Source organism: Ananas comosus, linkage group 2 (assembly GCF_001540865.1).
Source record: "Ananas comosus cultivar F153 linkage group 2, ASM154086v1, whole genome shotgun sequence".
Classification (NCBI taxonomy): Eukaryota; Viridiplantae; Streptophyta; class Magnoliopsida; order Poales; family Bromeliaceae; genus Ananas; species Ananas comosus.
Window position 1 is genome coordinate 13215369 of NC_033622.1, and position 15300 is coordinate 13230668.

Consider the following 15300-nt stretch of genomic DNA (forward strand, 5'->3'; position numbering starts at 1 on the left):
ACAATCGACTTGCATCCACATGTTGGCCGTCCGTGCCGAGCTGCAGGCCGGCGAGATTTAGACCTGCATGGCCAACGCATGATGCACGGGCCAGACCGTACGATGCCAATCGACTTGCATCCACATGTTGGCCGTCCGTGCCGAGCTGCAGGCCGGTGAGATTTAGACCTGCATGGCCAACGCATGATGCACGGGCCAGACCGTACGATGCCATGGGCCGGCTGGCCGCAGCCCCGCATGGCCCACACATGATGTACAGGCAGAGACTTTAAATTAAAGTAGTGAAGATTTTTCTCTATTACACTAAACACATATTAACGTGTGAAGACTCGAATTCAGAACCTCCTAACTTCTTTTAGCATATCTATATTCGGCTCTTCATCATATGTGACATTAATTCGAAAAAGTCTCCATTATATAAGATTGTTGATCTTGTTTTTATTGCGCAGATGAGAGTTACTTAACAAAATTGGTTACCTGGACACTTGCATAGACCGGATCCCTGGAAAGAAAGGCATCTGCCTCAAACATCTTCCTTCATTTATCAGAACAACAGATCCTCGCGCCGTCTCACTAAGCATGGAAATTGAATTAGCTAAGACTTGTTCAAGAGCTTCCGGTTTAATGTTCGACACGTTCGATAACCTCGAGAATGAAATCATAAAACCTCTGATTGCATAATAAGATGAAGCCTATGCACTTGATCCTTTCGAAAGCTATGATTGCATAGAGTGGCTAAACAATCAAAAGAATGTTTCTGTTATTTATGTGAGCTTTGGGAGCACCATATCAATAACATCCCAGGATTTAACTGAATTAGCTTGGCGACTCGCAGAGAGCAACTTTGCCTTCATGAGGATCATTAGGCCTAGTTTAGTAGAAGGCGGTGTCGAAGCATTTCTAAGGAGTTCATCGAGGAAACTAAAGAAAAGTGTTTCTTCGCTAGTCGGTGCCGACAAGAGGAAGTGCTCTCTCATCCTTCTATTGGTGCTTTCGTAACTCGCAACGGTTGTAGTTCGATGTTCAAGAGCATCTGCAGCTACGTGCGGCGATGGTTTGTCGGCCAAGATACGCAGATGAATGCGCAAACTGCTTTTTGGCTCGCAAGAAATGGAGAGCAGGGATAGAGATGGACCAGGAGGAAAAGAGAGAAAATGATAGAGAGGTGGTGAGTGTGGTAATGGAAGTAAAAAAAAAAAAGATGAAAGGGAAGGGGATGAGGGAGAGTGCAATAAGATGGAAAGAGATGGCACAAGAAGCTGCAATGTGTGGAGGGTCTTCATATGACAAACATGGAGAGGTTACTAGGGGACATGAATGAATCCCCAATCTCCTGATGAATTAAAGGATAGTATTAAGACAAATATGGTAGGCCTGTAATCTAAATAAGATATATTTCCTAGCTAATCATGCGGTGTTTTAGAGTTGCTCTATGTAGCATGAATGAATCATAACAAACATTCAAAAGATCGCGAATGTGAATCCACATTTAAAATTTTCAACATTTCTTCGCATGGTATTCGAAATGTCTCGCGACAGATGATTCATTGAGAAGATGCCTGACAAGAATGTTAATAAAAAAAAAAAATGAAAATAATCAAAAAACAAATAATGAAGATTGTTTAGTAAATATCCTAGGGCACATGTCACAACTCATGATCATCCAATTCACTTTGCCCTAGTCATGAATCTTTTGTAGGAGGGGAAGAGAGAAAAAAAATTAAAAAAATTAAAAAAAATCTCTGCTTAATATCACTTATTTGAGCGAGATTAAATCTTCTCATGGTACTTCCGAGTCGCCAAATATGTCGATGAATGAAGTGAGAGTTGAAAAATATGCAAACTGGCTTCTTCAAGCATCTGTGCTCTCGGCATTTGATCCCGCCGCCGACGGCGGTTGTGAGGCATGAGAATCTGAGACAATCAAGACAGTTGAAAATTGTAACCATGTTCAAATATATATGTTCCAGAAATTATATCATTTACATGTTAGATTTTATTTATCAGATCTGAAGTTTTAGTTTTCCTGCATCATAACTTCCAGGGAGTGTTGGCATGCCATCTTGGGACAGCACAGTTTATTGGACGTGATAAAAATTGTTAGTATGTTCTCCAAAAAAAGTTGAAACTACTAATTTAGGAAGTATGAGTGTTAGATATTGAATATGACTGCAGAGTAAATACAAGCAAATACCATTTTCTTTAATCAGACAAATCCTATACTTCAATAGAAAGGACTAGTTTTTAGTTTTGTGCCTTAAATTTGGACGAGAAAAAATAAAAGCAAAAATAAAAACACTGCCAATGCCACATGCATGGTTTAAGACATCATGTCCTGTAAGTACTAAATGTTGGGAATAAATTAAATGCCTTGCATTATAGGTGCAAAAGTTCTGCACATCAATGTGCATAAAATTTCTGCACACTATAATCTAGAATCATCTGACAAAAGGTGGGATTGATCTCCACCATTGAATTTCTTCTTCTTGGTGGAGATTGATCTCGTCTTTTATATGGATGATCAAATAAGGGTGTGCAGTAAATTTTTATACACTAGGATAGTTAAAAGTATGAATTGGCATATTTGCTTGTGAGTTAGACTGATGTACATGCAAGTAGCTAATGATCTATTGATGTTCAACTAAATGTCATATGTTAAATTTGAAAATTTTAGACCAATTTCTAATTATTATATTTATCGTATCAACTCATCAATAATAATATTTTAGGTTACTGTACACATGTAACTAATCAAAGTAATATGCACAAAGAAATACTGTATGTACGTACCCTCAAACGTGAGGTATAAATTATACATCCATCCATCTATCCAAAAAATTTACACATTTTTTTATTTTTTAATATTATAACAAATTAATGAGATTAGTATAAAAAATGTTAGTCCTTTGATAAACAGAACGTAAAATTTATACTTATTTTTTGAATATACAGAAACTTTTATAAAAGATTACCTGTTATGTTGAGGGGTTGTTGTCTCACGTGAGGAGGGTGTTGGAGTTGAAAGTTAGAAGGCAAGGATGGCGGAGGAAACGGCCCCTCCATCTGGGCCGTCGGATACTGAATGTACGGTGGATGCGGCCTGTGCTGAGGTGATTGAAAACTAGTCCTTGGATTTGGCATGGTGTATCCCACACCCGTATAATGGTACGGTGGAGGGCCCACGGTGGATGGTGAGGTGGCCCCATACATCTGGTAGTATTGCGGAGTCATCTGAGGATTGTACACAGCCTGTTCGTATTTAACATTTACTTATTTACAGTATAGTAACGTTATAAGAAAATATCTAGATATAGGAAAAGGATTAAGGATTCGATGATACATATGTACAGAGCTAGGCTGCGATACTATCGGTAGCCGATAGTATAGCAACGGGACTCCGTATATACATATGTGCGTTAATATATGGGAGAGCCTGATCCGATTAACATCAGCTAAAATTTTCGTAGTATCAAAATCGGAGCTCATAATGAATCAGAAATGTCAAAGAATAAAATTAGAGCTTCACATACTCGTTTCTGTAGCACAATTGGTTTTGAATTTCAAATCCATCAACCAACTATTCTGAATAGCGATAATAATAATTACTATTTCATACGTAAGTAACGCTTGTTCTCTTTTTCTTTTCTTTTTTTTGAAAAAGCGCATATAAATATATGTAACTTTTGTGATTAAAGTTCACCAACCAAGTGGTGGTTTCAAAATGTGCATTAATATCTTGAATTGATTGTGATATGAATAAATTTTGGACTTAGTCACTAAACACCAAATATCCAAAATAGAAAAAAAAAACGAAGAAGAAGCTAATTTTAGTTGAGATAAGAGGAAGCACTTTACTTGTTGGTATCCATAATCAGATGGGTAGGTCATATACCTGCAAAAGTAGACACAGTAATAAGTGGATAAGCTAACAATGGAGGCACTATAAACGTAGTGGACTTTTGGGCCCACCAACTATTTAAAGCCCAATTAATGAGCTCATTGGAGTACATTGTCAGAGAACAGGACCATCCATAATTTTCAAATTGAGATAAACCAATAAATATTTTTGCAGTTCCACATGGACCTTGATGTGCCTATATACACATATATAACCCTCCATCAGATTGGCCCAAGAAAATCAAACAGCAATATATTTATCAACAGTCATAATAAAGGAGCAATGGCCTATATATCCCTGAAAAATAGAGAAACTGTGAATTATCTCCTATAAAAACATGATAAAACCCTTTAAAAACAATTTTTAGCAATTCGAATTGCGAGATATTGGCAGTCGATTGACGTGAACAAACAGTCATTTGAGAGAATGTATTTAAACTTTAGAAAATAATTTTTTTAAAAAAATTGCGGAGATAATATAGGCGTTTTCCGTGCGGCCGCATGCAAGGCTCATTGGAGGCATTAATTCTGAAGCAAACAGAGGCCACTTCAGAATGATTCTATGGTGGAGCAGTGGAGAGGGTCCACTGAGTTAAATGCCTGTGGCCATTGCTCCCCCACCTATCTATTAAATAGGCCTTCTCTTTGGCCCATCTGTGCCTTGGGTGGGACCGATTCTATGTTAGTAAAGACTACTTAGGCCCAGTTTGGGAAAGCGTTCTTCGAATACACTCGATTACACTCGCTCCATATTTTAGAGGGCACCTGCAAACACTGGTAGCGCTTGCGAGCTTTCCTCCTCTGATACTCTAATAAGTAGCGGTTGGAACTACTGTCACCGGAAAGCGTTTTACCGGATACTTCTTTAGTAGTTACTCTAACGCTCTAAAATGAATTTAGATTTTCTTTTTGTGACCTACGAGCCGGCAAAGCGAGCTTGTTGAAGCAACTCATTCCCAATTTACGTGCTCGTCAAACAAAGGACCAATCTAATGTATCCGTGCGTGAGATTCATAAGCCACGCACATAATTATTTCACTATAGCAACTACATGCAACATGCATGTTAAAGATTGTGGGTATTTGTAAGATATATATAGTTTTTGTATCGGACGCATACCCGAATTGAGTAGGGTAGATTACTGGTGGGTGAGGAGGAGGCATTTGGGCTGGCACTCTGCTATATGGTGGGCCCATGGTCTGTGGTGGGCCCTGGTATGGGGGCCCAGCTGGAGATCTCCCTGTGCACAACAAAATCTCCTTTAGGTCAGAAATTGGATTAGAGGGGGCAAAAAGAAAATAAAAAATGGCACAGGATGTGCAATATTTAAGTAAACTAATGGATCTAGAATTAGGTTAATAATTCGAACAACTACACATGAGTTAGTACACCTACAGTTTGCTAATCGCTTCGATTGTATCTTCTCTCTTGTTAAACTACCTCGGTGTTCCTTAAGAAATGTATGAAAATATTACAACATAAGCATCCAGACTTATATCTTGTTGCTTATCGGAAAGACGAATACGCTTGTTTTAATGGCGCAAGTGGTCGCAGCATCATTATGATGTTGGTCTTCATATTCTTTTATCTCTACTAAGTCTGCATAGAATATTACCCTATGATTTTAATATGAGAAAAAAAGAGAAAAGAATCACTAATGGATGGGTGGTCTACAAGCTCAAAAGTAGTCTTCTTGGTGTTCTTGGTCTTCCATTTGACTTAGCCAGCGTAGCTAAACCAAACTAAGTGGTTTACTTGGATCATACCGGATAAGATCCATATTCTAAATTATTGTCTACAAGGAACCGTTTAAAAATAATACCTATCAAAATAACATTATAGCTCATTGACAACCCCAGGCTTGGTAGCTAGGCTAGCTGACCTAGAACAGCGTCATTAAATATGTGTTCAAACGTATAACTGTGAAGCATAATGTGATTCCAACATAATGCACTCCCTTTGACCAATAATTGAAACCTTTAATTAATAACAACATCAATTTTCCACACAATTAAACCTTATGAGCTAACGTTTGGATAAAGAGGATATTGAGGCATCGTAGATATGAATAAGATGGTATCAGAATCCAAGCCTAAACTAGCAAATCTGCAGTTGAATTTTATTCTATTCAAATCTTAAAGCACCGTAGAATAAAATTGAGGGTATATATATATATATATATATATATATATATATATAGTCCGGCTATAGTGCTTATAAAAGCACGAAGTACGTACTTGGTGCTTGTAAATTTTTTTACAGTTAGCTCTATACCTTTGATCATTTCCAATCGTTAGATTATACTATTCAACCAACCACCCACTCAATTCTAGGAGGCCTACATCATTCTAACCGCATATTCTTTAATCCAATGATAAAAAATCTATAAGCACCAATAACTTTGTACTTTTAAAAGCATCGAAGCTCAATTATATATATATATATATATATATATAGCTAGGCTCCTATACTTTCGAAAGTACGGAGGTCTCCGTGCTTGTAAGTTATTTTCAATGATGGGACGTCCGATTCGGCGATCGGTTCCGTTAAACAAGATCTACGCTATTGGAACTATCTAGAAACCAAATTTCATAATTTTTGACTTCGTTTGCCTAGTGAACGAGTAGCCTCAAAATGAACGGCTAAAAATAAAAATCTCATAAAAAATAGTGATAAATGACTCAAATTTCAAATCGGAAATATTGTTCTTGCTCTTAATGTTAAGTAGAATTTTCTATTAAAGTTTCAAGTAATTTGGATACTTCTACACCATTGAACTTAAAAACGTGCCACATCGGCCGTTAAAATAGTCATTTTTGAGACCCTGTGATTGCTTGATAAATGATGTCAAAAAATTATAAAATTTGGTTTCATGATAGTTCCAATAGTATAGGTTATGCCTAACGGAGCCGATCGTCGAATTGGATGTCCTATCATCGAAAACAACTTACAAATACGGAGGTCTCCGTAATTTTGAAAGTACAGGAGACGTACTATATATATATATATATATATATATATATATATAATTGGACTGGACTACTATTAGTAGCAAAATCCCATTGTTGCTACCAGTTTTTTAGCCTTTGGATCAACTCTTTTCATCATTTCTAATCATTGGATTAAATACTATAANATATATATATATATATATATATATATATATATAGTTTTTTAGAAAAAAAGAAAAAAGAATTTACGCGTAAATTTAGGCCAGGCTGGCTGAAGCCTTGGTGCCACACACACCATGTACACGAAACTTTTCAGCAACTGTTACAACATTGGGCCCCACCCACGTCTTTTAAGTCTTAACCCCTCGCAAATATCAATGGCCACCGAAATTGAGAACGCGCACATAGTAATGTACACCCTAAACACCAACCAATCAAATTTTCCTAATCTTTTGTTCTAAGAAATTGTACTAACGGTTTTGTTGTTTAACAATATTAATCATGATCACGTACCTCTCTAGGTGCAGATCCTGCAAATCATACTGTTGCTATCATGTCAAATGAAAATAATAATAAACAAAAAAATAGTATGTACTATTATATATTATATACTATTTACTATTAATTATCATTATCATCATCATTATTACTAATCATATTATTATTAATTTCTCCTTCCATGTGGTTCCAGCTCACCTCGAGGTGGGGAGGGGCGAGGCCGGCCCTGGGAGGCAATGTTGCAGTTGGCTCGCCGGCCGTCGATCACCGGGTTCGGCTCCGACACCGACCGCCTCGCCGATTCCGCGTCCCGGAACGTTACCTGCCCCATTTAATCAATTCCCATTTTTTCAGCCTTAATTTTTCCTATTAGCTTTTTTTTCTCAAAAAAAAAAATACTACTAATGGATAATCAACCGTATTCATTACACATAAATCAATCTAATAGTGAACATTCTATATGTGTAGTAGAGTTTTAGTATGTATATAATTAAGATGTATATGTTTTATTTATAATGATGATAGATAGGAACAATTAGAAAGAGACTTAGAGAGATTTTTTTGTAAAAAAAAAAAAAAAAACCAACCGCCTAAATAACCCACACACGTACACAAATAAAGAGCACTGTGATTTTTTTTAAAAAAAAAAAATTAGTATGTTACCGTTTCATTCATTTAGAAAATAAATTTAGCGGCAAGAGAGAGCTTACAAAGCCATAGCCTTTGGAGCGGCCGGTGTTCTTGTCGCGGATGATGACGGCCTCGAGGATGTCGCCGAAGGGCTCGAAGTAGCGGCGCAGCTCCTCGTCGGGGGTCTCCCACGCCAACCCGCCGACGAAGACTTTCGTGTGGGTCGTGTCGCCGAACCTCGACCGGAACTGCCAGCCGCCGGAAGCAGAAGGGGTGGAAGAGGAAGAAGAAGCAGCCATCTATGCAAATTGATAACACCACCTCAGCCTCTTAATTTTCCAGTAACTAGCTAGCTAGCTAGCTAGATGTAGTAAGGGGGGGGGAGAGGTGGGCTTGGTTTTCTACTAATGAAAAGAAGACATGGGTTTCTTTGTATTTCACCCAATCATAGCCGGAGAAGTAGTTAATTAGTTGGGTCTATCTCTAACGCAAGAAGAAACCGATGTTAATTTCTCGGATGAATATGGGTTGCAGTTTTCTCTTGATCCTCTTCTTTGGTGGTCTCAGCTCCTTCCATGTTCCTATAGCTTCTTAATTTTGAAGAGAGAGAGAGAGGGAGAGAGAGAGAGAAGAGAAATAGTAGTAGAGGGATCGAGCTGGGAAATTAAGGGAGGGAGGGAGGGAGGAATCTAGAGAGGGTGGTGCGAAGGGGTAGTTCCGACAGGTGAAAAGGGGTTTCTCGCAGCTGCATGAGGGGTTTCGATATCGAATGACAGCTGCATGATGATCACCTCCCTTCTTGCTATTGCTCTCTCTCTCTCTCTCTCTCTCTCTCAGTTTTCCCCCTTGGTGTCCTCTGTCCTCTCTGTCTCCTTCTCAAAGTCCTTAAAATACATATACATATCAAGTAAAAGGTCCATTCCCTCTCACCATCCCTCTCTATGTGGTTGTTACTATTAATTATGAAATTTAGAATGAGTCAGTATTATACACATTAAAATTTATTTATTTAACTTTTATTTCAACTCAAGACCTAACTATAGGATGAGAGTGTATTTAATGCGAGTCCAATTATAAGCAAAAATTTTCTACTCAGCTGCTAGTGTACCAATGAATTTTTTTTCTCTCTCACTTCTCTTACTTGATTATAATAAAATCTTCGTTAAATCAGAGGCTAAAATTACCGCCCACTTTTTTTACAGATTCTTTATATCACACTACCTGATCAGTAGCAAACTCATCAATTGCATCACAGAAAATCTGATTTGCTGATAGCGAAACTCAATTTTGAAAAGCCAAACCACTGTCGAATTACCAGTATAAAAATTTACTGGACGACATTACGTACCGGGATCTTCAAGGGTACCAAGGTAATATTCACTCTTAGCCTAAAATCTGCTCACATCCCATGTTTTGTAGCTAATGAAGAGGGTGGTGTGATGGAAAAAGATGGATATGTCTAATTCTTTTAGTCCTCATCCCATCTGTCCAACAACTGAGCCAGATAGACTGAGTTTAGGATATAAGTGATAGAGTGCGACCAAACCACACCTCGTGATTCAACCAAGATGGGCCCAATTCAGGGTGTCATGATCCTTTAATGGAGCTTATTGGTCGTTGTCGTTAATTATAACCGAACCCCCCTAAACCTCTTTGTTAGCTCTGATTATTTTTCTCCTTTATCAAACAACTCTCCTTAATTAAGCATGCTAATTCCGTACGTTAAGCAGTGGATTAATGCATGGAACAGGACCACTTCGCAGTTATAGCTTTAATTTCGTGCTCTCACCCTGTACCCACACGCTAGCATCTTTCCTAGGAAAATAAAGATGTTTTAAGATATATAATTAGGCGGTGCGGTGCATTGATAGTTGGTCATCACACTACAACACAATTAGATTATAGCGATATATTTTTAAAATATTTTTTTGTAAGTGTCCCATTTATACCAAAATTTTTAAAAAATTCTATTAAGGGGTATAAATATAAAACTCAATTCAACCAAATATAAAATATTACTCTACTTATCCCATTCTACCCAGCCTATTTGTCCCGATCACAAATAGAAAAGAAAGAAAAAAAGAAGAAAAATAGATCACCATCTTTCATTCTCTACTCACTCAATACATTGAAATCCTAGGCGAAGAGCCCCTCGCTCTCCTCCTCCTTCGCGCCACAGCCGACGAGATAGAGTTCCGACGGTTGTTAAATGCTTAAATAAATATTGGTAAATTAGCAGTATTCTCTTTAAGTTATACCAACACTCTTAAAGTGTTACTATATACCTAGTGATTCTATATATAACAATATTTTTAAAAAATATCGGTAATTTAGCCAGTAGCACATTTTTTGACTTATACCAACATTTAAAAGTGTCGCTATATATCATTTTTGTTGTAGTGTCGGAACATAATTTGCAAAGCTTCAGTTAGATCCTTAATTGTTTCATTTTTTTTTAACAATAAGATTGGGCCTTTGTGTTCTTTTGATGAAAATGATTTGAATGCATGCCAGGTAGAGACATTCAATTAAGATCATAAAATAAGTACAGTACAGAAAAAGAAAATAGAAGAAACTAGAAAACCAGGAAATTAAGCCAATGATTGAGCCTAAATTAGCCCATCTGTTCTTTTAATTATAATTGAGACCGTCAATTTTCTCACGGATATATCACCGTATATAGTTCATGAAGGAATTTAAATACGAAGATTCAGATAAATAGGTATATTTCTAAGGTTGCAAAAAAATAGTGTTTAGGGGACCTAAATGTAACATTTGAAGACCTATCCTGGGAGATGTGGCAAAGAAGAAACAAAACAATATTACTTTAAATATAAAATTTTTGCACAAAATGCAATGATGTATATAAAGGACTAATTTGAAAGAAAAGGAGCTATAAAAACACACTAATTAATGGGCTGATTAGGTGTTACCCTGATGCTTGATTATATCCATGCAAATGGAAGTTTAATACTCATGATGCTAATTATTCATTCTACAAAGCTTCTCGTGATATATATATATATATATATATATATATAAAATATTTTTGTGGTTACAATATCTCTTTACGTTCACAACTCACGCACAAGTAGCTTTTAATTAACTTTATTAATAATCACACGACCCGAGGAAATAGAGATGTGGGCAACTTATAATGGGAAAAGCAAATCAGTTTCTGAGTTAGTTTACTTAAAATTAATCACGGATATATAGATTATTATGTGCCCAAATAACGAATGGCGTATAGTACAATAATAAAGAATTCTTTCTACCTCATTTTTCACTTTAGAAAAAGGCCAAGCATGTCCTTGTACAAACTGTACCAAACTGTATACATTCATATGCTTTGTCACGCCACCTACTTAGCAACCTTTTAATATGATCCTTTTTCTGCTTTGTAGCTACTGTTTATGGTGGAGCACACACCAACTTGAGATTTGGACTTTTTATCGATCATGAGAGAGAGAGAGAGAGAGAGAGAGAAATCAAGATGAGCAAGTCTTTGCTGTAACAGATGTTTTATATAGAAAATAATTTTTATTTTATACATTTTCATCCTTTTTAAACTTACGAGGATAAATTTTTTATGCTATTATATATCATTTCCGGCATAAGTGGTAAAAGTTTTGATAGTTAGTATCTGAGCTGAGATTTAAGTTCAAAACTTAATTATTTCATATTAAAAAAAAAACCAAAATAACTGGTAATATAAATTAATTAATTTTCAAATTTGAAATCTGATATATCAACCATCAAGCATTTTATCATTTATATTAAGAACGGTCAGTGTTGTTACAGAGAAGAGTTAAGAAAACTCTGCCGAAAGAATTTGACAGGTTGTTTGAAATTAAATTTTGATTTGAATGAAAAGTGTATATATGTGTTGCTCACCGGCACCTTAAAAAAAAAAGATAAACTTCAAATATCACTCCTATAGTTTCACGCTTTCTCACTTTAATGCTATATAATTTAAAGTGTATCAATTTAGTACTCTATGATTTTATTTTGTTATTTTTGTCCATCAATTCGTTAACTTTTCGTTAAATAATATACAAAAATACTTAAGATATTTCACATATAATTTATTGAATATTTATTTTAGTATTCTTTAGTTATAACTTTATTACTGATTTAGCAAAAAAAATTAATGAAGGAGATAACAAAAAAAAATAAAAGTATATGGTATGAAAATGATACACTTTAAACTATAAAATATTAAAATAAAAAAATATGAAACCTCAGATATTTGTATTTAAAGTTTTTCTAAAAAAATAATTTTGCGAGAGAGAGAGAGAGAGAGAGAGAGAGAGGGGGGGAGCAGTTGTCCACGTGGTTTGCTGGCCATCACTAATGTGGGTGAGTTCTAATTTGGGAGTTTAAACGGTTGGCTTTACACGTAGGATGCCTTTGACCATTGACCAAACCGACCAATGGGGAGGTGAGAGCTAACAACAATAGATTCCAACTTTTCGAGCCCTGTTTGACCGGATCTTATGCCCATTGAATGCGTATCTTTTTCTCTTCAGTGAATACTATCTCTCCATTTATTCCTTAACATTTATTTTCTATTTTTTAAAAAATGACTCTAATTTTTCGTATCAAACAAATGGCCAAGTTTATTGTGATATAGCTGCCTTGTGAATTGTGATGTCACTTTAAACCAGTTAAAGAGGTGAAAATTTTTCTTTTTTAAGTTAAATAATGAGTGGTTCTTTTATATATATATATATGCCACTTTAAACCAATTAAAGAGGTGAAAATTTTTCTTTTTTAAGTTAAATAATGAGTGGTTCTTATATATATATATATATATATAGAGAGAGAGAGAGAGAGAGAGAGAGAGGGGGGAGGGGATTCCTACTCAGTGCAAACAATTATTTTTTAATTTCTCAAAATTGTAACGTTTTATACCTAATTTCTATGACGTTGAAGAAAATAACGTCAACGTCACAGCATCCTCCAAAAAATCTCTATCAACAAATGGTTAATTAGTTTCAATATTTAATATTTAATTGTGGCAGGTACGCCAAACATGTTTAGGATATTGAAGTTTGATTCAAAATGAGATCTAATAAATTCTATTCAAATCATACTTCATTAAATAAACTTTAAAACATACATCGCTGATAACAATTTTCTTATAATTTATGATAGAAGCATCTATTTTCAATCTGCTTCCGAACGTTTCTCGACGGAAGGTCCCCATTTTTTCTCACAGTTTTAGGATACTTCGCATGATAAGCTACTTGTGTTGGGTTAGTGGCCATAATTGGTCGAGTCACATGATTGGGTCGAGCTTAATTTGCGGTCTGAGCTCGATCTATCTGTGTGTGCGTGTGCGTGTGTGTGTGTGTGTGTGTTGCGTGCTGTGCGGATATGACCTGGCCGGCACAAGCTGTCAACCTGCGGTTCTCACGTGCGCATGTGCACGCGCGACAACACCACCCCCTCCCGCGCGCATGATCGCCTAAACGCGCCCGAACACCGCCACACCGAACAAGCAGATCCCGAACAAGTGGGGCCCGCTGTACTAGGCGGACACGTGGATGACACTTGGTGGTGCTCGGGCGGTGTGCGGTCGTCGTACTTGGATGCGGGTCCTACGGTTGGGTTTGGTTTTGGTCGGCGGTGGATTGGGTGGGCCGCGGGGTGCTGGTGGTAAACCTTTTCTTTTTTTTTTTTCTTTTTTTTTTTGTTCCTTTTTTCACGAGTCACTCCTTTTCGACAGTTAATATTATATTTCAAGTAGCCTAATAGCATGGAAAAGTATATGTGCGCAGAAGCACGGAGGAGAACTGACTGAAAGTATAAAGTTTAGCTACGGTTAATAACGCGATGCTCACGACACTACAACAAAAATAATATATAACGACACTTTTAAATATTGATATATGTCAAAAAAAAATATTGTTTGCTAAATTACTGATACTTTTTAAAAATATTGTTATATGTGAGGGTCGCTATATGTGGATCGCCTCAATATTTGGCACCCACTACTCCATCTATTTGTGGCAGAGGGACGTGTGGCGGTCGTAGTCCTCTGCAGTTCCTGAAAAATCCTCGCAGCTGAACTCCAACAGCCGAACCCTATCTCGTTGACTGCGACGGTGGAAGAGGAGAAGGGGACATGATAATTATTTTTTTTTTCTTTTCTATTTGTAATCGGATCAAGTGGGTTGAATCAGGTTGGTTGAGTAGATAAACTTTTTATTTTTGATTGAACTGAGCTTTATATTTACACCTTAGTAGATTATTTAAAAAAAATTAGTATAAATAGAAGACTTATACAAAAGTGTCCGAAAAATATGTCCTTATAATCTAATTCTGTTGTAGTGCGAAGCGCTAGTAGTGAATTTTTTTGAAACCATATTTGCAGGGGAAAAAGCTTACTAGAATGATATATTATAAGAAGAGAAAACTATTAAACAAAGAGAGCTATAGCAAATGAGCCTCACAATGGTGGATAAATGTTAATACCAATACTAGAGCAAGCTTAAAAAATAAAGTGACCTATGGCTTCCAAGATGATAATTTACATAATTTTTGAATAGATAGATAGAGTAGAGAGGTTTCTCTACGATCATTCTTTCTAATAAGTTGAATTGAATTGAAGGAAAATAATATAACCAGATTTTTCGAGAGTAGAGATGTTTCAAATAAAGTGACCTATGGCTTCCAAGATGATATCTCATTAGATAGTATATTTTAGTTTTGTTTTTAAACAAAAACCAAAAACAGGAGTTTGCGGAGTATGTCAAAATTCTCTAGAAAAAAGGAGATGATACTGAAGAGAGGATCTTAGAATATCATGAAGCAGCTGAATACGATAGCAGCATGCTAGTGGTAATTTGGCTGAAAAGAAATAATATGATATTTAGATCACTTTTGCGGTCCTATTCTTGCAGTTAGCAAAATAAAATGATTGGTGACTTTATAGAAGGAGCTTAGTTCTTATCAGGTATACGCTACTACTTAGTTATCTCCTTTCAAATTTCAATTTTAAGTTGGCCTTTTCTATTTTTTAATTTAAATTTTGATGTTCCATCTACCTATTTCAGAGGTTTTATTGTTTCACCTCTGTAACTAAGTTTATTTGCTCTATGAAGAAAATGGGTACATGCTATGCTTATACATATACTAAGTTTATTTGCTCTATGAAGAAAATGGGTACGTGCTATGCTTATACATATCATATATATATATATATATATATATATACACACACACACACAATTTAACGCACTTAAGGTATATTCAAAACATCATTTAGCTTCGTTGATGCAAGGATAGGTTAAACGAAGATGTAATTGAGATTTGCTAG

At 36.0% G+C, this 15300-nt stretch overlaps 1 protein-coding gene across 2 annotated transcripts; it reads right to left on the reverse strand.

The window, feature by feature from the left end:
- On the reverse strand, positions 1468–8829 carry LOC109706565 (RNA-binding protein 38-like). Of its 2 annotated transcripts, none has more exons than XM_020227486.1 (6): positions 8057–8829; positions 7545–7668; positions 5017–5137; positions 3856–3892; positions 2973–3231; positions 1468–1914 (listed from the first exon to the last, which is right to left on the reverse strand). In XM_020227486.1, exons 1-6 carry the CDS (start codon positions 8273–8275, stop codon positions 1853–1855), a joined length of 822 nt encoding a protein of 273 aa, XP_020083075.1. In that variant the 5' UTR covers positions 8276–8829; the 3' UTR covers positions 1468–1852. The 2 variants fall into 2 exon arrangements, with proteins under 2 accessions (XP_020083075.1, XP_020083074.1); XM_020227485.1 differs by having other exon boundaries at positions 2973–3249.

Coding starts and splice junctions, on each gene's coding strand:
- LOC109706565 (XM_020227485.1), bottom strand. CDS start 8,275: ATGGCTGCTTCTTCTTCCTCTTCCACCCCTTCTGCTTCCGGCGGCTGG. Junction 7,669..8,056: donor GCTCCAAAGGCTATGGCTTT/GTAAGCTCTCTC, acceptor TAAATGGGGCAG/GTAACGTTCCGGGACGCGGA. Junction 3,250..3,855: donor CTGATTATGGATACCAACAA/GTAAAGTGCTTC, acceptor AAATACGAACAG/GCTGTGTACAATCCTCAGAT.